This window comes from Bos mutus, unplaced genomic scaffold, assembly GCF_027580195.1.
Source record: "Bos mutus isolate GX-2022 unplaced genomic scaffold, NWIPB_WYAK_1.1 CTG212, whole genome shotgun sequence".
In the NCBI taxonomy this organism is placed as follows: domain Eukaryota; kingdom Metazoa; phylum Chordata; class Mammalia; order Artiodactyla; family Bovidae; genus Bos; species Bos mutus.
Window position 1 is genome coordinate 275,424 of NW_027219576.1, and position 25,842 is coordinate 301,265.

The 25,842-nt window shown below is 53.1% G+C and overlaps 1 protein-coding gene and 1 pseudogene across 1 annotated transcript; both read left to right on the top strand.

Moving 5' to 3' along the window:
• The first annotated feature begins 5,166 nt into the window (after nt 1-5,166).
• LOC106700608 (melanoma-associated antigen 10-like) lies at nt 5,167-5,967 on the top strand (annotated as a pseudogene).
• A 1,176-nt stretch (nt 5,968-7,143) lies between these two features.
• On the top strand, nt 7,144-14,232 carry LOC102273290 (heat shock transcription factor, X-linked member 3). Its single transcript, XM_005890650.2, has 4 exons — nt 7,144-7,219; nt 7,961-8,076; nt 13,009-13,302; nt 13,696-14,232. The coding sequence occupies exons 1-4, from the start codon at nt 7,144-7,146 to the stop codon at nt 14,230-14,232; spliced, it is 1,023 nt and encodes a 340-aa protein (XP_005890712.2).
• Nucleotides 14,233-25,842: the final 11,610 nt, after the last annotated feature.

A 25,842-nucleotide genomic window follows, 5' to 3' on the forward strand; every position in this document is an offset into this window, starting at 1 on the left:
GCAAAAATCTTTAACAAAATTCTAACAATCAGAATCCAACAACACATTGAAAAGATTATACATCTTGACCAAGTGGGCTTTATCCCAGGAATGCAAGGATTCTTCAATATCCACGTATCAGTCAATGTAATACACCACATTAACAAATTGAAAAATAAAAGCCATATAATTATCTCAATAGATGCAGAGAAAGCCTTTGACAAAATTCAACATCCATTTATGATAAAAACTCTCCAGAAAGCAGGAATAGAAGGAACGTACCTCAACATAATAAAAGCTATATATGAAAAACCCACAGCAAACATTATCCTCAATGGTGAAAAATTTAAAGCATTTCCCTTAAAGTCAGGAACAAGACAAGAGTCCCCAATTACACCACTACTATTCAACATAGGTTTGGAAGTTTTGGCCACAGCAATCAGAGCAGGAAAAGAAATAAAAGGAATCCAAATTGGAAAAGAAGTAAAACTCACTGTTTGCAGGTGACATGATCCTCTACATAGAAAACCCTAAAGACTCCACCAGAAAATTACTAGAACTAATCAATGACTATAGTAAAGTTGCAGGATATAAAATCAACACACAGAAATCCCTTGCATTCTTATACACTAATAATGAGAAAATAGAAAGAGAAATTAGGAAACAATTCCATTCACCACTGCAACAAAAAGAATGAAATACTTAGGAATATATCTACCTAAAGAAAGAAAATACCTATATACAGAAAACTATAAAGCATTGGTGAAAGAAATCAAAGAGGACACTAATAGATGGAGAAATATACCATGTTCATGGATCAGAAGAATCAATATAGTGAAAATGAGTATACTACCCAAAGCAATCTATAGATTCAATGCAATCCCTATCAAACTACCAACGGTATTTTTCACAGAGCTAGAACAAATAATTTCACAATTTGTATGGAAATACAAAAAACCTCGAATAGCCAAAGCAATCTTGAGAAAGAAGAATGGAACTGGAGGAATCAACCTGCCTGACTTCAGGCTCTACTACAAAGCCATAGTCATCAAGACAGTATGGTACTGGCACAAAGACAGAAATGTAGATCAATGGAACAAAGTAGAAAGCCCAGAGATAAGTCCATGCACCTATGGACAACTTATCTTTGAAAAAGGAGGCAAGAATATACAATGGAGAAAAGACAATCTCTTTAACAAGTGGTGCTGGGAAAACTGGTCAACCACTTGTAAAAAAATGAAACTAGAACACTTTTTAACACCATACACAAAAATAAACTCAAATGGATTAAAGATCTAAATGTAAGACCAGCAACTATAAAACTCCTAGAGGAGAACATAGGCAAAACACTCTCCGACATAAATCATAGCAGGATCCTCTATGACTCACCTCCCAGAATATTGGAAATAAAAGCAAAAATAAGCAAATGGGACCTAATTAAAATTAAAAGCTTCTGCACAACAAAGGAAACTATAAGCAAGGTGAAAAAACAGCCTTTACAATGGGAGAAAATAATAGCAAGTGAAGTAACAGACAAATAATTAATCTCAAAAATATACAAGCAACTCCTGCAGCTCAATTCCAGAAAATAAACGACCCAATAAAAAAATGGGCCAAAGAACTAAACAGACATTTCTCCAAAGAAGACATACAGATGGCTATCAAACACATGAAAAGATGCTCAACATCACTCATTACCAGAGAAATGCAAATCAAGACCACAATGAGGTACCATTTCACGCCAGTCAGAATGGTTGCTATGCAAAAGTCTACAAGCAGTAAATGCTGGAGAGGGTGTGGAGAACAGGGAACCCTCTTACACTGTTGGTGGGATTGCAAACTAGTACAGCCACTATGGAGAACAGTGTGGAGATTCCTTAAAAAACTGGAAATAGAACTGCCTTATGACCCAGCAGTCCCTCTGCTGGGCATACACACCGAGGAAACCAGAATTGAAAGAGACACGTATACCCCAGTGTTCATCACAGCACTGTTTATAATAGATAGGACATGGAAGCAACCTAGATGCCCATCAGCAGATGAATGGATAAGAAAGCTGTGGTACATATACACAATGGAGTATTACTCAGTCATTAAAAAGAATACATTTCAATCAGTTCTAATGAGGTCGATGAAACTGGAGCCTATTATACAGAGTGAAGTAAGCCAGAAAAAAAAAAAAAAAAAAACACCACTACAGTATACTAACACATATATATGGAATTTAGAAAGATGGTAATGATAACTCTGTATGCAAGACAGCAAAAGAGACACAAATGTATAGAACAGTCTTTTGGAGTCTGTGGGAGAGGTCTAGGGTGGGATGATTTGGGAGAATGGCACTGAAACATGTGTAATATCATATGTGAAATGAATCGCCAGTCCAGTTCCAATGCCTGATACAGGATGCTTGCGGTTGGTGCACTGGGATGACCCAAAGGAATGGTATGGGGAGGGAGTTATTAGGGGTGTTCAGGATGGGGAACACGTGTACACCATGGCGGACTCATGTTGATGTATCATAAAACCAATACAATATTGTAAAGTAATTAGCCTCCAATTAAAATAAATAAATTTATATTCAAAAAATTTTCAACATCAAAAAAAAAAAAAAAAAACCACACTCGACCCCAACTGAAATATCTGGGCATCCCGGTCTGGGCTGTCAGGCTGAGACTCCACACCTGCTCACTTCCTCAGTGAACTCAGGGAGTCATAGGCTTGGTCTGTGGGACACATTCTCTGGTGGGCAAAGGGAGGTGCCCATGTCCTGTGAAGACTCGAGATGAGGGTCTTTTCTAGGGTCCCCAGGGGATGCATGTGCCTCCCTCCTGAGAGCCCTGGGGGACCAGGGAGCATGGCATTCAAATTTAACCTCATTGATCCTGATGGGAGGGGAGAAGTGAGGGCCTGGGTCAGGTTCCCAGGTTAAGGTCAGCAGAGTAAAGGAACCCAGCTGTGTTAGGAGTCAAGGTAGAACCCTCAGAGGGTCTCTGTGACACCAGGATTTCCAAGTCATCAATTGTCTCAGCCCAGGGAGACCCTGGCAGAGTTGTAGGAATTAGCCCCTTACTCTCACTTGCCTCTCAGGAGTCCTGGCTGGGGAGGGCCTGGTTCTAAGGGGAACAAGGTCAGGGACAGAGGGTTGTGCTCAGACCTGCTGAGAGTCAAAGTGAAGAGCAGAAGGAGGGTTGAAGAATGTCCAAGGCATCATCTCAGCTCTGGGAATCCCTAAGCATGGAGCCCTGATGTCGTGTCTGCAGACTCCTCTGGCTGGGGGTCCCACTGAAGTGATGGCCTTGGTGTGAGGGTCCCGTCTCTGGTCAACACAAGGGGCATACCTGGACATGTCAGGGCTCAAGATGAGGACCTTGATGGAGGACACAAGGAATCCCACAGGTCCCAGAACCTGCTGTCATGCCAAGGGTGACTCTGGTGGGGACGTGAGTATCAGGTCTCAGAGACACTGGAGACTTGATATAAGGGGTGAGGCCTCAGAGATTGGAGGGGAGAGTCTTAGGTTCTGAAGCAGTTTAGGTGAGGACCCTGAGGGAGGACTGAGGGGATGCTGGACCCCAATCAGAGGAGACCAAGGGAAGCTGGTCCCTGCTGTCAGTCCTTGGTGGCCCTGGGTTACGATGAGCTCATTAGACATCCTGACATCCTGCCAGACTTCCTGGCATCCAGGTCTCAGACTGGGGACCTTACATATGTGGCAAGGCTTCAGGTGGGCCAATTCCCAGGTCTGGTGGGGTGTCAGGTTGAGGACCCTGAGAAGGAACTAGAGGACCCTGAACCCCAATCAGAGGACACCTCAGAGAAGCTCATCTCTGTCGTCAGTCCAGGGCAATTGTGGGGATAGGATGAGTGCAACAGGCATGGTCTGATTTCCTGACATCTGGGGAGAGGCGAGAATCCCAGGTCCTGCCCAGAGGTAAGGTGAGGTGCCTGAAAGAGGACAGAGGAGACCCTGAGTGAGGACCAATGGAACCCCGCAGGTCTCCACACCTATAGTTGGCCCTGGGAGAGCTTGGTGTGAGAAGAGCACATTAGGCCTGTCTGAATTCCTGACATGGGGGTCTCAGAGGATTGGGGGCCTCGTGAAAGCAGTGAGGTCTCAAAATGGCAGATGGGACAATCCTGGGCCCTGCTGGAGTCCAGGCTCCGTGCAAGGAATGACAGAGGTGGTTAGACCTTAAGACAGGGAGGTATCCTTGCCTTTGATGGGGATCTTGGAGGCCCCATAGCAGGATGAGCGTTTTCCTGACCTATGGCTTAGGGACCTCAGGATCTGAGGTGTTCGGGCAGAGGGGGCAGTGTTCAGGTCTGCAGAGGGTATACTCTACAGATCCGGAGGGATAACTGAGTAGACTCCTGTCCTGTCCCTGTGGTCAGTTTTTGGAGGCCAGGAAGGACATGAGGAGGAGCTGAGGACCGGGTATCTCCCCAACCTAGAACCCACAGGAAGCCCTGGGCAAGTGTGGCCACACATGGGGCCCATCAGCACTTTCTGCTCAGACTAGGGTTTTGTTCTGAGTTTCCCTGCAGGCCCCCAAAGGGGAGGGACAAGGTTGTGCCAGGGGAAAGGTGAGCACTACAAGGAAGCCCTGAGGGGACCTCACCCCACAACTGGGGGGACTTCACAGAGTCCACCCCACCCACAAGCATGGAAGGCCCAGAGATATGTCTCAGTCTACCCCTGAGGTGTCCCCTCCATGTCTCTCACAGGAGCTCCAGGAAACAGGAGGTGAAGCAGAGGTCTGAGGCCCGTGTTCTGAGGTCAGAGATCAGAGGAGATCCAGGCAGTGCCAGGAGTCAAGGTGAGGAGGGTGTCGTGAGTGTGCACCAGGGGCTCCCCTTCCCAGAACAGAGGGAAACCACAAAGCCCATATTCCCACACCCGGTCATCTCAGGAACTTCCAGCTGTTCTGACTGCACCCTGGGGAGACATTGCCCTTCCTCCTTCAGGTAGCCAGGTGTCTGGCCGTTCAGGAAGAGTACCCCTGTGAAGCTCGAGATCACCCCTCAAGAGGAGACCTGTAAGTGGCCTGTGTCAGACTGCCCAGGGTGCGTTTCTCAGGTCAGGCCGCTCACACCCCCTCTGTCCTTCAGGCACATGGTTTGCATCTATCCCTCTGCCTCACTCCTGTCTGTGGTTTGGTCCCAGGCATTGCGCTCAGGATCAAGATGAGTGAGCTGAGCAAACTTGAAGAAGACCTTCAAGACCCAGGGGAGGCCGAGGCCAGGTAGTGGGGCAGTCCCTGTGGTCTGAGGTGGGGGAAGGCTGCAGCCCCCTCAGCCTTCTCTCCCTCAGTCTCCTCCTCAGCCCTGTGGAGGCCTTGCCCCAAGAAGCTCTTAGGGAGATGATGGCTAACCTGTTTAAGTTCATGCTCCTCAAGTATTGTGCCAAGGAGCTGAACTCCAAGACCGAAATACTGAATATGATCCTCACGGATAACCAGGACCACATACCTGTGGTCTTCCATAAAGCCGCCCAGTGCTTGCAGTTGGTCTTTGGCATGGCAGTGAAGGAGGTGTACCCCAGGGAGCACATCTACATCTTGGTCCCCACCCTGGGCCTCACTGAGTGGTGGGCAGAGCCTGCCAAAGGCCGGGCTCCTGCTGCTGGTCCTCAGCCTGATCATCCAAAATGGAGACTTCACCCCTGAGGATGTGGTCTGGGAAACACTCAGCAGGATGGGGGTGTGTCCCAGGAGGGAGCACTCCATCTTTGGGGAGCCCAGGGAGCTGTTGACCCATGTGTGGGTGTGGGAGGGTTACCTGGAGTACCGGCAGGTGCCTGACAGCAACCTTGCTCGCTATGAGTTCCTGTGGCATCCCTGGGCCTATGCAGAGACCAGCAAGTGGTTAGTCACATAGTATCTGCTTAGGGACAATGAAAGGATTTCCAGGGTCTTCCCACCTCTATTTGCAGAGGCTGTGAGGGAAGAGGAAGAGGGTCCCTGGGCCAGAGCAGCAGCCAGGTGATCCTTCTGTCTGTGACTGAAGAGGGAGCAGTCAGCCTTCTCAGTAGTGAGGGCCCGGGTCAGTTGGGGTACCCAGTGTGTAGCACTTTTGGGTTCCTGTTCTCTACGATGACATGGAAATTCATCTCTGTTTTCTTTAGGAATTGTTCAAATTTTTTTTTTCAGCTGAAAACTTAATAAATTTCAATATCTAACTTTGTGAATGGCATTGATCACACTTGTATTTGTACGTACCCAGTTTAAGGGCCAGAGTTTTGCTGTTTTGTAAAAGAGATTGGAAACTCTCCCATTATTTTGTGAACCTGAGCAATGTAACATGGATTGGAATTACAATTAGTTTGCACAGGTGAACTTACTTAGCAGTATACTGTTGGTGGAAGAATCAGAAAAAAAAATATTGTAGTGATCTTTCTTCTTATACTTTTAGCCTGTTCTTTTCTACAGCTAAGCCATGTCTGTTTAGTTGGATTTTGCTGGATATTATTTAAGAATGCAGGAGAAAATTGATGAGATTAATAAGCCCCCATGATCCCTGGCTCATTTATTCCACAGACCTTTATGGAGCCTGTGTTCTGTGGAAGGTCTTATGTTAGCAGTGGGGACACTGGGAGAAGCAGGACACCCCCATACCTAGAGTGGGAGTCTAAAGTCACTCTGAGGGCCCAAGGCCATCTCCAGGCAGCTGAGTTCTTGCTAACTCACCTGCCACTCCTCACCCTCTTTGGCTAAAACAGCATCTTTTATACAAAAGTTTACAAAGTCTGGTGACTGAAGAGGGGCCCCCATGTGAAGGTGAGTGGTTTCCTGTGCTCCCCTATGGTCATGGGTGCAGCAGGCCCCATCCAGCATCTGTGCTGGGACTGCAGCCTTCTCTCAAGGGTTAAGGAGGCCCCCTACTGAGTGAGGATGAGAGGGTCCAGGCACGACAGAACAGAGGGTCCCAAAGAATACACTCCACTCCTACTGGGCATCCTGGGGGACCTAGTCTGGGTTGGCAGGCTGAGACCCCACGCCCCCTCACTTTCTCAGTGAACTCAGGGATTCAGAGGCTTGGAATTTGTGGTGCAGTCACAGATGGGCAGACAGAGGGGCCCACATCCTGCGGAGACTCGAGGAGACTGGGGGTCCCCAGGGGATGCATGTACTGCCCTCCTGACAGCCCTGGGGGACTGGGGTAATGGCGTCCAGATGTGACATCACTGATCCCAATGGGAGGGAAGAAGTGAGGGCCTGGGTCATGTGCCCAGGTTCAGGTCAGCAGAGTGAAGGAATCCAGCTGTGCTATGAGTCAAGGTAGAACCCTGAGGTGGGCTCTGGGACCCCAGGACATCCAGGATGTCAGTGCTATCGGACCCTGGGTCCCCAGCAGTGTTGTGGGAATAAGCCCCCTACTCCCGCTTGCCTCTAAGGGGTCCTGGCTGGGGAGGGCCTGGTTCTAAGGGGAACAATGTCAGGGTGAGAAGGTGGTGCCCAGACCTACTGAGAGTCAAAGTGAAGAGCAGGAGGTTTGAGGACGGCCGGGTACATCCTCCCAGCTCTGGGAAACCCTGGGCATGGAACCCTGATGTCATGTCCACAGACTGTCCTTAAGGGTCTCGGTGCAGTGGCGGCCTTGGTGTGAGGGTCCCACCTCTGATCAACACAAGGGGCATTCCTGGAAGTGCTAGGGCTCAAGATGAGGACCTTGAGAGAGGACACAGGGAACCCTGCAGGTCCCAGGACCTGCTGTCAGCCTAGGGCAATTCTGGTGGCTGCATAAGCACAAGGTCTCAGGGACATTGGAGAATTTACATAAGGGGCGGGACCTCATAGACTGGTGATGAGATTCTTGGGTTCTGAAAGAGTTTAGGTGAGGACCCTGAGGGAGAACTTAGGGGACCCCTCAAGAGGAGACTTAAGTTGCCTGTGTCAGACCATCCTGGGTGCGTTTCTCAGCCAAGGCCCATGGTCCCGATCTGTTCCCTGCATCACTCCTGTCTATGGTTTGATCCTAGGAATCATGCTTGTGGTCGAGATGAGTGACCTGAGTAAGCCAAGCAAGACCAAGGAAGATCTTCAGGACCCAGGAGAGGCTCAGGCCCCTGTGGAGGTGCAGCTCTTGGGGGCTGAGGTGGGGGAGGCTGAATCCCCCTTGGCCTCCTCTGAACCTGGGGAGGGCAGCCACTCTGCCTGCTATGAGTTCCTGTGGGGTCCGCAAGCCTAGGCGGAGACCAGCAAGTGGCAAGTCATGGTGTTTCTGTTCAGAGTCAACCAAAGACAGGGGGCCTTCCCACCCTTGTCTGCAGTGGTGGCAAGGAAGGAGGAAAAGGGGGCCTGAGTCAGAGCAGCAGCCAGGTGATCTTTCCCTCTGTGATTGAAGACGGAGCAGTCAGCCTTCAGAAGTGAGGGCCAGGGCCAGTTGAGGGAACCTCTGTGTAGCATCTTTGGGTTCCTGTTCTCTACGATGACATGGAGATTCATCTCTGTTTTCTTTAGAAAATTTCCAAACTTTGATAGTTTAAGAGAAGGCTGATACTGCTGCTGCTAAGTTGCTTCAGTCATGTCCAACTCTGTGCAACTCCATATATGGCAGCCTACCAGGCTCCCCATCCCTGGGATTCTCCAGGTAAGAATACCGGAATGGGTTGCCATTTCCTTCTCCAATGCATGAAAGTGAAAAGTAAAAGTGAAGTCCTTCAGTCGTGTTCAACTCCTAGCGACCCCATGGACTGCAGCCTACCAGGCTCCTCCATCCGTGGGATTTTCCAGGCAAGAGTACTGGAGTGGGTTGCCATTGCCTTCTCTGGACAGAAGGCTGCTGCTGCTACCGCTAAATCACTTCAGTCGTGTCCAACTCTGTGTGACCCCATAGACGGCAGCCCACTAGGCTCCCCCATCCCTGGGATTCTCTAGGCAAGAACACTGGAGTGGGTTTCCATTTCCTTCTCCAATGCATGAAAGTGAAAAGTGAAAGGGGAAGTCACTCAGTCGTGTCTGACTCTTCGCAACCCCATGGACTGCAGCCCACCAGGCTCCTCCATCCATGGGATTTTCCAGGCAAGAGTACTGGAGTGGGTTGTAAAAGAGATTGGACACTCTTCCATTTTGATTTGTGACCCTGAAAGGGATACATTGGAATTGGAATTAGAACTGTTTTGGAGATGTGAGCTTACTTAACAGCAATATTGATGGGTGAGATTTAGACAATAATAAAGGTGATCATAGTAAATTCATGTTTTTGTCCTTTTGAGGTATCATTTTCAAAAACTAAATTATCTCTTTTTACTTTGATTTGTCTGGGTTATTTAAGGAGGTAACAGGCAATTAATCTGAGCTCCTGCCCACTGGCTCATTGATTCCGAAGACCTTTACAGAGCCTCTGCTCCCTGAAAGGCCATGTTAGCAGTGAGGACACTAGGAGAAGCAGGACAACCCCCACTCCTAGAGCAATGGTCTAGGAGCCAGAGTCACAGAAGTAAGTTGAAGAGTCATCCTCTAGTCCCACAGAACAAGTCAACACGGGGCAGGGCAGTGGGGCTCCAGGAGGAGCAACCCGGGGTTAGTGTCTGAGCCAGGTCACTTTGGGGCTTTGGAAAGCTGGGTTCCTTCTGGGAGGGGTGATTTTGATGAGGCTGGATGGTGGCATCCCTCAGTATTGCATTGTGTCTTAGGGGTGATGGGAAAGTCTGAAAGGGATCATTGCTGTGAGGTGTCCTTTTGCATCTTGGATAAACCCCAGAGACATCTCCTTCTGGGGCAGGAAGGAAGGGGTCCTGGCTCTTGGCACATTGCTATTGACCACAGGGGTAAAGGATGTGTTTTCCACCCATATCTGCAAGGAATCCTGGAGAACTTTGGTCACACTCCCTTTGAAGTGATGCCCAAGCAATCCATGAACTACCCTCTCTTTCCTGGTACCAGGGATCCAGAACGTAAGGTGTTAATGAGCTTTAAATTATCTCATTTTTTAATTGGCCATTAATCAACGACCTGATCTTTGTTGGGGCTGCAATGAAGGAATATAATGGTTTGGATGGAAGACAGGCTGGGACAGAGACAAAGAGTGGTTCTTGCTTTTCCTGGAGCAGCTTTTTCCTGCTGGAACACTCCTCAACAACCAAATTTAACAGGCGCTCTAACTGGAAATGGGGCTTCTGGGGTACCTCAAAGGTTAAAAACCTGCTTGCATTGTGGGAGACCTGGGTTTTAGCCCTGGGTCAGGAAGATCGCCTGGAGAAGGGCATGGCAACCCACTCCAGTATTCCTGCCTGGAGAATCGCAAGGACAGAGGACACTGGTGGTTTACAGTCCATGGAATCTCAAAGAATTGAACACAACTGAGCTATTAACACTATGGTCCACTATGGTCTAACTGGAAAAGTTAACTAGTTTTATATATGAATCATCATGTTTGGCTGATTAGCTGTTCCACATCCTATTGAAGTGCATATTCTCGGACATGGCCTGGACCACAGACCAACCAACCCCTTCCCACAGTGGAGAGTGGAGGAGTGTCTGAAGGCAACAGTGTGAGAGATTCTTGCCCCACCATCACAGTGCCAACAGAGGCCAGGCCCTTCCAGATGCATCGCATCCCTCAGGTGCATCCTGCAGCCCAACACATGGGGCTCCTCACACTAGCCGCAGTGAGGGTGGGGAGTAGCTGGAGGGCCTCTGGGCTGGGGACTCCAATGTGGGGATGCCAAGGGCAGAGGCAGGAGAGTGAGGCTGAGAAAGGCAGGCCTTGGACATCATGAGTGCTTGTGTGTACACAACGCAAGTATCCTGAGCCACAGCTTAAAAAACTTGGTGCCACACAAACACACTGCCAGGGCCCACATGGTGCCTGAAGGAGGGGTACCAGAAAAGGCAGCTCCCTCAGAACACAGGGGGTGAGGAGGGGACCAGAGAGGGGGCAGGCAGGAATGGCCACCTAGCCAGGCTGCCACAAATACCACGGTCTTTAGTCCCCTTCAGAGGAGCCAACAGGGTCCCCCACTGATGATCACAGCCTTCAGGGTCGTGTCCCAGTCAGATGAACCTACCTAAAGGAATGTTTTGTCAACCTGTTTAACAGTGCAAAGGCAAGGGAGCAAACTCAGGTCGTGGCCTGCAAGCTCCATTCTAGCCTCCAGTCCTCAGGCTGAAAGGCCCCTGGGCAAGCCTCTTCCACACCCTCTTAGCTCTCCCCTTTCAGACACCAGGCAGTGGCCCTCACACAGGGCAAATGACTCCACTGAGTGGCAGAACTCCACTTTCTCTAGGGGGACAGTGCCCTAGGGTCCTCACACACTGGCCTCTCCAAGGTGCCAGTCTGTTCCCTACATGGTGATTTTGAAGAACAGTGGCCACAAAGGTCAGAGAAGAAACATCTCTAAACCCACTGCCCTATCACCCATGTGCACTGAAGACAGGTGACTTTCAATGGAGTTTTGTCCACTCCCACACATGGACACTCATCCATTTTCAAATACAGGTAGATGGGGGCTTCCTCTGGTGACATCTAGCTCAACAAGTCTGACATGTCTCTGGGAGTGAGCGTCTGTAAAGGAAGCCCCTTGAAAGGTGCCTAACCAGTGAGCCAACAAAATCATTTGATGTATCTGCCATCTAGGTAAGGGAGAACAAGTCCACAGTGGTGGTGGGGACAGGGGCAGGGGCGGAGAAGATCAGAGCTGGCCTCAGAGAGGACCAGTGAAATGTTTGTTTTCAATAGAACAGGCTGTACCTTGAGCCCCCAGTCAAGTCCTTCAAAGGGCAGGTACCCACAGACACCCAAGTTGGACATGGGAGGCCAGGATCAGGGGTAGCAGAAGCCCAATCAACCCATTTATGAAGGAAACAGTAATTTTGAGGCAGCCTCCGGGGAGGCTGAATTCGAGGCTCTGGGCAGGGGACAAGAAAAGCACACATACAGGTGTTCCAAAAGTGAGCACTCTAGGGCCAGGAGAGCAGTCTTTATGGGAAGAAATGGAAACTGAAGACAGCAGCCTATGATCTGCAGTGGGATGTTGTCTGGGGGTGGGCAGAGCTCGGGAGGCTGCAAACTCAGCAAAGCACATGGCTGTGCCCTCCCATGTGGCATCCTGGAGAGTCTTTGTCTCAGGTATTTGGGGAACAGTCAAGTGGAACTTGAGGCTGCTCACACTGTGCTCAAGCACAGCCCTACTCTGGGGAGAGCTCGACCTAGGGAGTGGAGGGGGCAGGACAACAGGACTCTGACTTTGGGGCCATCTGAGTAGGACAAACCCACCAGCAGCACCAGCCAGAAGACAACAAAGCCAGAAGAGGGGCACGGCCAAGGCCAGAGGGTGGGGAGGTGGGACCACCAACACAGGCTAGGCTAACCAGCCCACTAAGGATCCCATCTTCTGGGAGGGACAGTTGCCAGGGGCCCATCTGACCCCTGGGATCTCTCACAGTGGTAACTAAGCCAGGACTCGCCAGGGCCTGGCCCTTAAGCAAAAGCCAACCACAGGCCTGCCCGTTGGTAGGGAGGGGGTGAGGCCAGGGGCACATTTGTCAACCCATACAGGGCCTAGTCCCCTGAAACAAGGCACCTGGCAGCAGACGGGAGCCTTTGCAGGCAACCTGAAACATACTTTTCTGTACTTTCAGAAAAGAGACCAGCTGGGGATCCATCTCTGTCCCCAGACCCCTCCCCCACACTGAGCCAGGGCTGCCTCTCCACATCACCTTTGTGACATCATGAAACAGTTAAGGAAGCTGACCACTTAATTGGCTGCCTGGCCCATGACCCAGATTCTAGAATCTCCAGAGAGTATTTATGGGGCACCCCGACCCTGGCCTGAGGCCCTTCTGCCCTGAGCATTCACTGCTGGGGTAGAGAATGCTCCTGAGCTAGACTGGCTCTATGGCTAGTCAGAGCTCCCACAAGGCACACACAGCCCCGCTGGCCCCACTAACTTGTGGGGAGCCTGCAGCAGGGGACCCCCATGATTCCTCCCCAGATCTAAATGTTGATTCAGGAGAGACTTTGGAGAAGCAGGGTGACCAACCCAAGAGCCCAGATCTAGGTCTCCATGACAATCTGCCCCCACAGGGCCCGAAGCCAGAAATGGCCAGCAAGGAAGAGAACAACACCTTCCTTGGGCTGTCCTTCCCCAGGAAGCTCTGGAGAATCGTGGAGGATGAGGCCTTCACCTCTGTGCGCTGGAACGATGAGGGAGACATGGTGGTCATTGAGGCAGATCTCTTCCAGACAGAGGTCCTCCAGCGCAGAGGTGCAGACCAGATCTTTGAGACAGACAGCATCAAGAGCTTCATCCGTGAACTGAACCTGTATGGTTTCAGTAAAATCTCCCCTTCGGATCACTCTGCAGGGAAGAAGATGATGGTAATGTAGAAAGTCCTTTTGGGGAGGCTAGACTAGATAAGCTGAGTGCTGGACGGGTTTCATTTCCCAGGGGAACGTTGTTCTCATGAGAGGGTGGTTAAGGAAAGAGGAGAACACAAGGTCTGTCTTGTTTCACCACCCACCTTAGACAGGATCCACAGGGGTGACTCCAGACCCTGAGCGGCCACTGAATGTCAGGGACCGCCAGTAACACCTCAAGTGAGGATGGCCCCAGGGGCACTCTAGGGAGCAACATGCTAGGGCCTCATAACCTTCCACAATGAAGAGATCTTGTCTCTATACATAGGCATGGCTGGGACGGTGGTGGGGAGGAGGGTGGCTAGGAAGGCCTCTTCTCCCCCTTGCTGTCTAAAGTGATTCGTTTTCTTTCAGATCTATCGCAACTCCAATTTTCAGAGAGACAAGCCTCTCCTCCTGCAGAACATCCCAAAGAGAAAGAAGCGAGCGGTGGCGACCAGACACTCTCCTCGACTCCACCACAACCAGTGCACCCAAGAGGTGGGCAAGAAAGTCCACAAGGGAACCCCACCTGCTCGCAGAACCCCCAGCCGGCGATCATTTGTGCTCTCTCACCTTTGGTCTATGGGCAGTGTAGCCAGGCGGGCCGGGGCAAACCATCTCCCCAGGGAGCAGGGTGGCCCCAGTGGAAAGGGCACATCCAGCAATACCACGTCTGCACCCCCAGCTACTTCTGGAAGGGGGAGTACAGGGCAAATGCCCGAGAGCCTCCCAGAGTACCCAGATTATGATTCAGTGATGGCTTTGTACAACACCTGTTACTCCCTCCTGACGGCAGCCCTTTCCTTCACGGCCCCAAACGAGGCCCCTGAGGCAGAGGAGGAGCAGGGAGAGTCCTCAGATCACACATGTGTACTCTGTGAGCAGGTCAAGGACAAACCCAATCCCTGACCTCTCAGGTTATTAGGGACACTCAAAAGTACTCTTGTCATAAAAAATTGATTTTTGGCTCTAATAAAGTGGAGCAAAACTACACAGGAGTAAATAAAGAATTGAATGAAAACTGCGAGTCTGTGTTCTTTGTCTGTCCATGCTATTCACACGGCGCCGGGTGAGCCAGATGAGGCTGGAAGCCCACGCCTCATGCAGGCTTCTGTCTGGTCCCCGTGGTCCCTTTTCATTGGAAGCAGCAGCATTTCACATGCTTGGCCAAGGGTCTGGCTCACTAGCCGAGTGCTGAGGCCAGCCAGGACAGGCTGGTCACTGCTCAGCAGATGGCCCAGCCGGGCTCCTGACCTTGGGGTTGTCACCTTCCCTGAGTCATGCACCCTGAAGCAGAAGGGACTTCTCCTTGGTCCCCCAACAATGCCACAAGTTTCTGCTCAGCAGCTGAGCATCTCCAGCTGTTGATTCAGGGGCCACCCCTCAAGAGGCTGACCAGAAAGCAGGGTCACCCCACCGGCCAAGGGCCTTGCAAACACATGACATCAAACCCAAAGACAAGTACAAGGTTTCCACAAAGTGAACACCAGCCCTTGTCACTCTGCCCTCACAGGTGTATTTAGGAGCCTGTCTTTGGATGTGAGGCAGCCAGGCACCGCATCCAACACACATGCTTTATGAGCCAAGGGACACATTAGAGCAGGGCAAGGGTCACCTGCAAGGACAAACCACGGCCTGTTTCTGGGCCTGTGGGCCTCTCTGCCTGCCAGAGGCCTCACTGGCTGCTCACGCTCAGCCCCGCCCCTAGCCTTCCCCCATCACCCCCGGACACTGTTTCGACATCAGGGAGTTTGAACCAGAACAGAGAGGGAAAAACACTAACCAGTTTCATAACAACACATTTCTCTCAACCACCCAGACCCAGCAGGGCCAAAACGAGTGGCGATGCCATCTTATCATAAAGGTCAAAGTCCTGGAGACTCATGCTGAGTCCTGAGCTGCACCACATGAGGGGTATCCCAGACCCCCAACCCGCACCAAGTTGGCATCACACCCCAGGGTGGGGCTGATTGAGACAGAACCAGATGGGCATGTCCAGGAAGCAGTGGTGACTGGACAGTGTCACCATGTACAGGTGTCTTGGCCACCTTCCTCTCGAGAGCCCATCCTGGACAGGCCTCCTGCCCAAAGGGGATCAGGTGCTCGGGGATGTCCACCTGGAAGATGTCCTTCCCGCCCCTCCCAGGGACGGGCTGCAGCAGCTAGTGGGGCTTGGCGAGCACAGTCAGGTACTTCTGTCAAAGGTCGGGTAGCAGGGCTTGATTCTCCAGCTCCTCTACCTCATCGGCATCTAGGTTTTCTGGGCACAGCAAAGCGTCCCCAGTTTCCAGGAGACCTGTGTGCAAAGACAGGACACAGAAGGAGAACAAGGTGATTTAAAGTCATGCCTGCTAGAGACTAAGAGGAAACCCAAGGTGAAGCGGGTCCCCTGGATGAGCATTTTCAGATGGGCTCACCTTGGCGAAGGGAATTCGGTGCAAGGCCAAGCCAGGGAGGGAGTGAAATGAAAGGCAGAGGCCTGGTGCTCCATGAACCCACCTGGCCATGGCCAGTTCTCAGTCTGACCACTGCAGGCTGTAGGGACAGAGCAAGAGGGCTCCGGCAGGAGCCAGCAGGCATCAGGTCCCCAAGGGATTTACCAGCAGAGAGGTGTTGCTGTGGGGCCTCACCCCTGGGGAATCAGGGTACTTGCTCACGCCTGGCTGCTGGCAGTGTGGGTATTGAACCCAGGCTGGGTGCTTTACTGCCTCTCACGGTCTCTGCCAGGCACACAGACATACGTGAGGACACACACACACACACACACACACACACACACAAAGTGCATGTGCAGACCTAGACCCACCTCTGCTCAGAGCAGAAATGGAGACTGAGGCCAGGGAGGTGGTCAGGCACCTCGTGCCATTGTCTCCCAGCCAAGTTACCCTCGCTGTCCCTCTGAAGAAATCTTAGCCTCCCCACCCCCCACAAACTGGTTCAACAGAAAACAAATGGACACAACCCGGCTGAGATCCAGGGCAGCACCGGGGGCCATGCAGGCAGCATGGGGCAGGGCCTCACTTGCCCATGATCACTGAGGCTGAACTTGTCCCCATCCCGCAGCAAGGCCTGGATCTGGGCGAGGCTCATCCTCAGCCTCTGCCCCAGCAGCTCCCTCCAGGCCACATCCACCCAGTCCCAGTGTGCTATGTGGATGGCCAGGGTACAGTGCCAGTGGTCATGTAACACGGGCCGCCATTGCCTCTCCAGGGGCTTGACACCATTTAAGATGAAACCCACTTAAGGCTGTCAGGACAGACAGCTGAACTTCACCTCCCAGGGTTCCAAGGGCTTCACGTGGCTGTGGATACACAGAACCACAAAGGTCAGGAGCCTGACCCAGCAGCCTCCAAACTCACAGGCCTGGGCCGGACCTCCGCTCTACATGCCCGAGCATCCTCCAAGCCTGCTGACACAGAATGTGTGTGTGTGTGGGGGGGGGGGTCAGAGAGGTCTGGCTTTTTCCATCTGTCTCCATGGGGTCCACTGATGGGAGGGTTGTACCCCAGAATACCCGTCCTTCACATGCAGTCTGTGGGGAAGTCAGCAAGGAGGGCAGGACAGCAAGAGAGAGGCACATGGTGAGTTCCAAGACAGAGGGCACCAAAACCCTAGGAGCACTGAGGAGGGAGGCTTCACTGGCTTCACAGTGCAGTGGGCAGGTTTTGGTCCTCTCCAGCATAGATGGGCACTGTCCTGGGCTTAGCTTACACCACCCCCAGCCCCTACCCCACCCCTCAGCTCCTGGGCCCATCCCTGCCCATGCTCTGCAGATCTACCATCTTAGACCAGGGTTGATGAGGGCAGATCTGTGCTAACCAACCTGGCTTCTGTCCTGGGGCTGCCCTGGACCTCAGACAGCCTTGCCAGGTATCTTCCCCATGCCTTTGGGAGCCACCTTCCTTGCAGCCCTTCCCACACCACGGCCTCCACTGTTATCAGATGCCCTGGCCCCTGCCCAGAGCCTAGAGAAAGAACAAAGAGAAGGAACCTCTGGGATGGGTGTGCTCCCTGTACTTGCCAAAGTCTGGGACAGCACCATGCAGGGAAATACAGAATTCAAATAACCCGCTAGGTTACTGTCACCTCGTTTGACACCTGAGGAGGCACTGAAGGATAGAGAGATACCCCATAACTGCAAGGGACCTGACCACATGCACCTCTGTCCTCACTTCTTTCCTTATACCTGGAAGGGGGGTCCCTGCTCACTGGAGGGGGTTGGAGGCAGAGGAGCAGAGGCGCTGGCCTGAACCTGAGCAGGGTCTCAGCACCTGGCTGGAAGCCTCTGTTTCCATGTGGCTGTGAGGACGGGGACACGGTCCCGGAAGCACCCAGCCCAGAGCCTCCGGGCCATTTCCTTCCCCGAGCACAGCAGAGATGCAGTTCTCACAGGCCCACAAGGCCCCACATGATCTGGCTCCCACCCTGGTGGCCTGCTCTCCTCGACCCTGGATTTACCCCTGGTTGCCATGAAGGCCGTCCATCCTTGGAACATTCCATTGTGTTCCTTCCTGAGAGCCTTTGTAGGGTGTGAGGAATCATATTGTGTCCCCTCAGAGTCAGGTGCTGGAGTCTCAATCCCAAGTACCTCGGTGTGATGTTACATACAAAGAAAAAGTCTTCACAGAGCTGATGGGGGTCAAGTGAGCTCAATAGGATGGATCCTCCTCTAACAGGATGGCTGTCCCCATACAAAGGACATATTTAGAGACAGACTGGCACACAGGAGAACCGGGGTGAAGAGGAAGGTGGAGATCTTCAAGCCCAGACATGACCACCATGGCCAGCAATGCCCGGAAGTGAGGGGGGAAGAGATGTGACAGACTCTCTCCACAGCCCTCATGAGAGCCAACGTCAGCCAACACCTCAACCTCGGCTGCTGGCCTCCTGAACCAACAAGGTTCATACTTTGAGCCACCAGGTGCCATCCTGATGCGACTGCCGGCAAATGAAGCCAGACGATCAGCCTTGCCCTGACATCTCTCTGCCAGGGAAATTGGGGCATGGGGGGATGTCTTCTCCAGTCCCAGGACCTTAGGTACACTCCTCCTCTTCTGCACAACTTCATGTGCATGTTTTCACCTCACACGGTGTCTGTTTACATCTCCCAGTTTCAGGGATCCAACAAGTTACTGATGCTTCCCCCTGATGGAAGGGAAGGGAAAACTCATTCTGCCAATACAGCCACTCAAGATGACCACACACTCACTGAAGAAACCATGCAGGAGGAGGCCTGGGGCAAAGAACACACACCTGAGGTACTGACACACACCAGCAAATGGCCTTCTGCAAAGGCATCCCCCGTTTCCACTCCAGCAACAACAGGCAAGGGTGTTATGTCCTCACACCCTGGCTGGCCCTGAGCATCATCATTTGGTTGAAACTTTGCCCACCTGCTGAGTGACAAAGGGTCACATTTTTCACTGGGTCTGGCTTGGTTCCCAGGTAGCCTGGCTGGCCCCTGGGGCTTGGTCATTGCTATGTCTTCTACTAGGGTATGTGACTGGATCCCAGGCTTGCCAGTTTCCACCATTCAGTTTTTTAGCCAACTCATCCCCTCCTGGGTGCCTCCAAATCTCATCAGTGTGGGTGGAATCCCTGAGCAAAAAGGGGCTCAAGTACTTCTACCACTTGAAGCAGAGGGTGCCTGCTTGTTGGCCAGAGGAGAAAACACACTTCTGCCTGCTTGACTGGGCATCTTCACTTGCACGAGGACCAGAGGAACAGGAAGAAAATCATCAGTGACAATACACCAGTCTTGGACAAGCCACCACGGTCTTCTCCTCAGCAGAGGCCTCAGACCACAAGGACACAGTAGGGCCCAACTGATGAGAAACACATGTGCATGTTCCCTTAGGGTTGGTTCTGCTCATCACAGCAGCTGGCCTGTCCTTACGTGGCTGGGTAGGGACCCCACAATGCCTTAGTCAGCAGCACAGAAACCCATCCCGCAGGAGTGATGGTGATTTATAGTCCAGGAGACCCCCGCAAGGAACCAGAGAAAATGACTCCTCTCCTCACACTGCCACTCTGGAAGGATCCTGGGGTCACCATATTCAGTCGGCCGCCCTCCATGGACTTGTGGTTGGGTCCCACCAGGAGGGGAACCATGAACAAGCAGCTGAGCCCTGCAGGGTCAGGCCTGGGTGGGGGCTGCTCATAGGGGGAAGGTGGGGCTCGCTTGGGGTCACAGTCTGGGGGTGGAGTACGAGGCTGGAAGGAGGTCAAGGATGCCTTCACACGTGTCCCAGGGCATCACCAGGACACACACATGGAAAGAAAGCAGGTGGGGACTGTGGCCATGGAGGGGACCTGAATGTGCTGCTCGGCCGCATGGCAGGTGCTCCTAGTCCCAGAGCCTGGAAAGCCCTGTCTGGAGGTAACCTCCATGCATGAAGCAGGTCCCCCCTTCCTACAAACAGAGTGAGTCACGGGCACTTTGGGGTGGCTGGACTGTGGCCGCCAGGCAGGACAGTGGTGCACCACCAGGACCGAGACTGCTGAGAGTGCTGGCTGGCCTCAGTTGCATGGCACCCACAAACACTGACACCTGTCATTTCTGGTGTGTACGGCTGCCTGTACACATGCAGGCACACATTTACATAGACACGCCCATACGCAGACACGCACATATGAACAAAGGCGCATTCCTTCACTGGCCCTGTCTGCTAGGAGATGAAACAGAATCCACCACACTCTGAGGCACCTGGAAGATCAGGCCGGGAGGAACCTGCAGATCAGCGGCCTGGAGAAGGACCCAGAGGAGGACCAGGAAGTGAGTGGCTGGGAAGAAGAGAGGGGCAGAGGCAGGAGGAACAGGGCAAGGAGTCAGAGGCTGAAGTGTGGGAAAGACCTGGGTGAGAAGGAGCTTCTGGAGAAGGAGGCAGGGTGGGGTGAGGCTGGGCCTGGGTGGAGCCATCACAGGCGGGGTGAGGCTGACAGGATTGAAGTCCAGGGAACCCACGGAGAGTGGGTCTGTCCAGCTTCATGGCGGAGGCCAGACTGTGCCCTTTTGAGTCCTTGCCATAGGCGTCCAGTCTGTGAGACTCAGCCAGAGTCAAAGTGACTGCGACCCAGGGTCTTCAGCAACTGCATCTGAGCTTCAGAGTGGACCCCAAGGGCCAGGGAAGCAGGTAGAGGGGCAGCCTCTGGGCAGAGTTTCCCATCTCTGGGCTGAAAGCCCAGGCTGGCTCCCCTCCAAGCCAACCTGGGACTGGTGGCCAATGCTGAGCAACAGTCTATTTTTTTGGAAAAGGCAGAATAAAATCCTCACTGTGTTTCCTGCTGCCCCTGGGACCTGAGATGTCTCAGAGAAAGGCAGCTTCACCTTCAAAACTGTTTCCTGTCCTCTTCCTCTCGTCTGGGGGCTCAGCCCACCCAGGGCAGCCACCTGACTCTGCTCCTGACCGCCACCCTCCCTGCTGTGTCCCTGCCTCCCAAGTGACTGATCACAGTAAATACTCTTTTTCCTGTCCCCACTGCTACTAGCTGAGCTCAGGCCTCATGGCCTGGGGCTGGTGCTGTCAGCCTACAGCCCCCTATCAGTCTGGACCCCTCTTGTCTCTCCTCCTCCAGACAGCATTGCACACACCACTGATTCTGTGTAACACCACAAGCACATCTGTCCTCAACCCTGGAAGGAAAGCACAGTGGAGCCCTCTCCTATTTAAGCCCCAACCCATCTGTGGTACCTTGGGGGGCTTCCAGTAGTCCCAGGTCTCCTTCCTTGTCACCCAGCACTCTGTTAGCTGTGCTGGCCCTGGGCTCTGTGCAGAGCTCATCTGGGCCCCCACACTTTCTCATGCAGTTCTGCCCCTGGACCATTGGCCAATCTTGTCCTGCCCCTGGACCTCTGGCTCCTCTTGTCCTGACCACCTACTGTCTTCCCTCCAGGCACGACTGTAACACCCCTTTCTACATTTGCCCAAGTATCAGGCACTCTCATCTGGGAGTTCTGGGGCATCTTGCATCTTCCTGCTGCCCGCCTTTGTCCCCTACTTTCTCCCAGACTGTGGCAGTTGTGCACGAGTCTGGACCCCCACAGGGTCGCTGAGACCCAGGAAGGCAAGGCCAGGATCTCCTTGGTTCCTGTTAGCTGGGTACCCACACAACTGCTGCTGTGGGAATGTTGAGTCAGCAGGCAGCCTGCTCTCTCCTTGCAGAAGCCTCCTGACCACAAGTTGAAGGGCAGGGGCTGCCTCCTGAATTTGAGGCCTCAGCACTGTGGGGACCCAAGCAATCAACACAAACTCCCTCATGCTGGCGCCCCACTCCTCGCCCCAAGACTGGTTACCAGCTGCCTCCAGACACCCCAGACACATATGAAACCAGTAGTGGTTTCAGATCATGAGGGAGGGTCCTGTGAATAGTGGATGGGCTGCTGCTGTTCTTCCCACATCCTGGTTTTGAACTATACCTCGCCCAGCGAACTGGACACCTATGAAGTGTGGCTGCTGATGGGGGCAGCTGTGAGGCCCTGCTCCATGGCATTGCTCTGCACCTGTCCCTTCCCTGCTGCTGGCCCCAGCTCTCCTCACGTGCCCAGATGTGAGGACTGAGCCATGTGGATTGCTGCCTCCGAACCCCACCTGGATCTCTGAGGCTTGATGAGGGTTCCATTTTGTCCCTGCTGTATGTTTGTGGGCAGCACTGACCTGGGACAGGCTCAACCCAGATTCTCGGTTTCCCTTGTGTCCTCCTTGGCCGATGTGTTTTCCTCTCTGAAATGCCTGTTACCCATCTCTCCGCTGAGCTCTGTGTCCTATCTGTACTGAGTTGTGGGCACTTCTTTCAGGGTCTGGGTGCTCATCCCGCCCTGGTGTTTGTATTGCAGATTCGTCCTCTTCTGTTTGCAGGCTAGCAATGGACTCAGTATTTACCTAGTGTCTCGGAGCCATAGGTGCCCCACAGGTCAGCCTGTGTCTGTCAGGTCCTCCCACCGGGGCCACCATCCACCCCCAGGCTTGGCACCTGGAGTGAGCAGTCCCTGAGGAGACGCTGCCTTGGCATCCAGCACTCTGCCCGTGAGAGAGGGCTCCTTCACATCTGTTTCAGTCCCTTGGTACCTGCCTAGCTTTGGTTCTGGGCCTTAGACTCCCACATGCAGGACAAGCCCAGGGGCAGCCATGTAGCTTCAGGAGGTCAGCCAGACCTACTTCCCCTCTGTCCCCAGGGCAGCTCCTGTTGACTGCACCTCTCTCCATATGGCCCAGATGGAGGGGCCAGCCTGAGAACTGGATGCATTTCTGATTTAATCTCAGTTCTGATGCAGTTATTTGAGAAGATGTGGCACACATGGGACCTGTGGACATGGATGGCCACTCTGCTGCTGCTCCTCAGGGTGCTGACTGCCCAGGGGATGGGGCACCACCCAGGGGGGGCTGGGGGATCTTCTGTGACCCTCTGACGCTGCCCTGCTTGCATTCACATCACAGGCTTTTATATCACGTCTGACCAGGGGATGGGAGATGCTGGTTTCCACATGTCCATCACTCCCAAGCTCTGGGGTCTATGGGGGCTTCACTGTCCTCCATCTGGGCAGGTTGGCCATGACCTGGGTGCCACAACCCTCAGCACTGGAGGGGGCTTCTGGACACCAGGCTGCGGCCCACAGAATGGATCCAGCTGTTTAGTTTGTGAGAACGAGAAGCAGGGAGGGTGGACTGAAGTGTGCGTTGCCATCCCATACTCATGGTGAGAGGACTTCTCTGGGTGGGAGCCCCATCCAGCTACCTTTTGAATGCTGTGTGCCCACCATGGCGACTTGGCCAAGCACAGAGAGGGTGTGAGGAGTCAATAGCAGAGGATGCCCATAAAGTGTCACCATAAGTGAGAAGGTTATCCAGTTCGTGAGTGGGGCGTGTATCCCCCCTCTTTTTCTATGCGTTTCTCTTTTAATCGATGGAGTTCACACAGGGTTTCCATTCGGCCTTACCATCTTTTCCTCACATCACATGTTCCCCCAGGTTCTGAAGGACTCCTCGACAGATGTCTCACTAAGCCCTGCACCTGGCTGTGGGGGATACTGCATTCCAGGTCCCCCAGCTCAAGACCAACTGACAAATCCTCAGGACTGGGCCCATGTCCCTTGCCCCTTGACCCCCTTGTGCCCAGAAACCCCAGCCCAAGGGGTGGTCCAGAAGGGGTCGCAGAGTCAGAGTTAACAATGTCTCTCATGTTGTGTCACATTGACTGTGTGTCTGGCAACCTCCACCCCTCTGGTGGTCCCACCTCACTGTGTGGGTTCACCATCTCAGAGCCTGAGGTCCCTTTGGGAGGGGATGGGGTCATTCCCGTGTCTGTTTGCTGTGGTATGGCAGCATCCTTCTCCCGGGGTCCTGCCCCATTCCTGTTCCTCAGTTCCAGACCTGAGAACTAGCTCAGTGGCTGAACCTGGGCGAGGGATCTTGACCTGTTTACTGGGATGGCTGCCCTAGGCCTCAGTGTCATTTAGACTATACCTTGGTTGGTTACCCACCTATCTAGCTTCCAGGAGGCCGTGTTGTGTTGACTACTTGCCCTGCTCTGTGGGTCCGGCCTCCTGGGAGGCGGCAGCCTTCGTCATGGTCCCTGGCTCCTGGCAGCTCAGTGCAACCCCATGACCTCTGCTGCAGCCCCTGGGCAGCAGGTATGGGGGAAGGGGGGTGTTGTCCATCTCCTCCATCACCCAGCCCAGAATGCCCAGCCTGTGTTGCACAGTGATTTTGCTCTGCTTGGTGGCTGGGCAGTAGATGATCAGCTCTTCCCATGCTTCCTTGGTTTTTGTGCTGGTAGTGCCGTGGGTCCTGCTGCAGATCAGGGCAGCCAGCTCCCCTGATTTCTGGGACAGAGGGGCACCTATGGTGGAGGACTCTGGTCCAGTTTGCTCCCTGGTGGGGGAACCATATCTTTATGGGGTGGGGAGGTGGGCTGCTCCTGCAGGCTCAGAAGTTCAGAGATGTCTGGGATGTCCCGGTCTTCTAGGGCCTGCCTCCCAGTCTCCCTGGCCTTCATGTCAGGGATGCATGTTTTCCCAAGAGGACATCCAATGCCAGTGGGTCAGGCCTGCCTTGGTGGAACATTCAGTGTCTTTGAGATTCAGCCACTCCTATTGAATCTTGGGCCGATGTTTGTCCACTGCCTGAAGCTTTGTCAGCTTCCAGGGAGACCCTGGCCGCCATCCCACCTTGGTTCTCACTGTTCTTCATCCTGGGCTGGTCATCCGCCTGAAGACAGCAAAGATAAGAAGTCACTACCCTCTATTCACCCCACATTCCACATGCCTGGATCTTACTTGCTGGGAATTCCTCTCCCCTTGCCAGGCCAGAAAAGTTCTAGCAGCTGGACTGTGGTCTTGAGCCCAGGTCTGAGTGCACATAGACTACCCCCAGGATGGGTCCTCATAACCAGTGGGACAGGGATGTCAACCAAGTACCGGGCCCATCTTGCCACTTCTACTTGGACCACTCCAGGGCCAGCCTTCTTGGTATGGGTCCTTTGTGAGGCTGTTCACACGGGTGGGGAGGGTGGGGAGTTGGTGCTGGAGGCTGGCTGGGGACTCACCACCAAGGGGACAGGGAGCAGGCATGGTTGAACAGGGCATCCCTTCACCTGTGATGTTGACCTGACAGTTCCTGCCAGCCCATCAGGAGGTGCATAGCACAGACAGGCATTGGAGGTGTCCACAGTGGGCCCTGGTGTTCAGGACCTCACAGTGCCTGAGGCCTTGTGATTGCTATTGACCGAGCAGGAAAACAGAAACCAGGATTTGGTGCCCAAGCAGTGGCTGTGTGTACACACAGGACACCAAGTGCTTTTGCCCAGGTGGCACCACACTCTGCCCTGCATGCAGCCTGGTGGGAGGGGCTCTTGGCATCTTTTGCATCAGACAACTGCTGGGTTGGGCAAGAGAACTGCTTCCAGTGTGCTGGTCACAAGCCATCTGCTAGCCATGGTGTAAGCACAATCTGATGGGAGAGGGCAGTTTTGGGTGCCAAGAAAAAGTGCATTCAAGTCCAAGGACACCTGTCCTGTAAGAGGCTCCTCCACCGTGCAGGCCCTCAGGTATTCCCTCACACCTGCATCACTCAGGGCTCGGGGTGGAGAGGTTGGAGCACATCTTCCAGGCAGACCTGTAAAGTGCAGAGCTTGATACGAGGCAGAGGTTGGGGAGCATGAAATGTGGGGGACCAAACACTGACTCACATCAAGGGACCATGGAGGGCTTTTTAGACTGGAGGGCCATCTTGGCTGGGTCTTGTAGTGAAGAGGGTCTCCTTCGCTGGGAAATGGAGGAAGGCCCGCCAAGAGTTAGACCCATGGAGGGAACTGAGCCCAGGTGTGTAGCTGGAGCAGGCGAGCTTGTGGAGGGCCTGCAGCCTGACACCATCTGTATAGGTCCTCTGAGGGATTTTTAGCAAAGGATTTCTAGAGACTTTGATGTGCTGTGAAGTTTCATCCATTGCCTGCAGAGGCAAGTCTGCGAGCAGGTATGTGCAGCAGCCAGGAAGGCTGGGGAGGCTATGGTCCTCCACAGAGGTG

Coding starts and splice junctions, on each gene's coding strand:
- LOC102273290 (XM_005890650.2), top strand. CDS start 7,144: ATGGCGTCCAGATGTGACATCACTGATCCCAATGGGAGGGAAGAAGTG. Junction 7,220..7,960: donor GGTCATGTGCCCAGGTTCAG/GTCAGCAGAGTG, acceptor GTTTGATCCTAG/GAATCATGCTTGTGGTCGAG. Junction 13,303..13,695: donor CTGCAGGGAAGAAGATGATG/GTAATGTAGAAA, acceptor GTTTTCTTTCAG/ATCTATCGCAACTCCAATTT.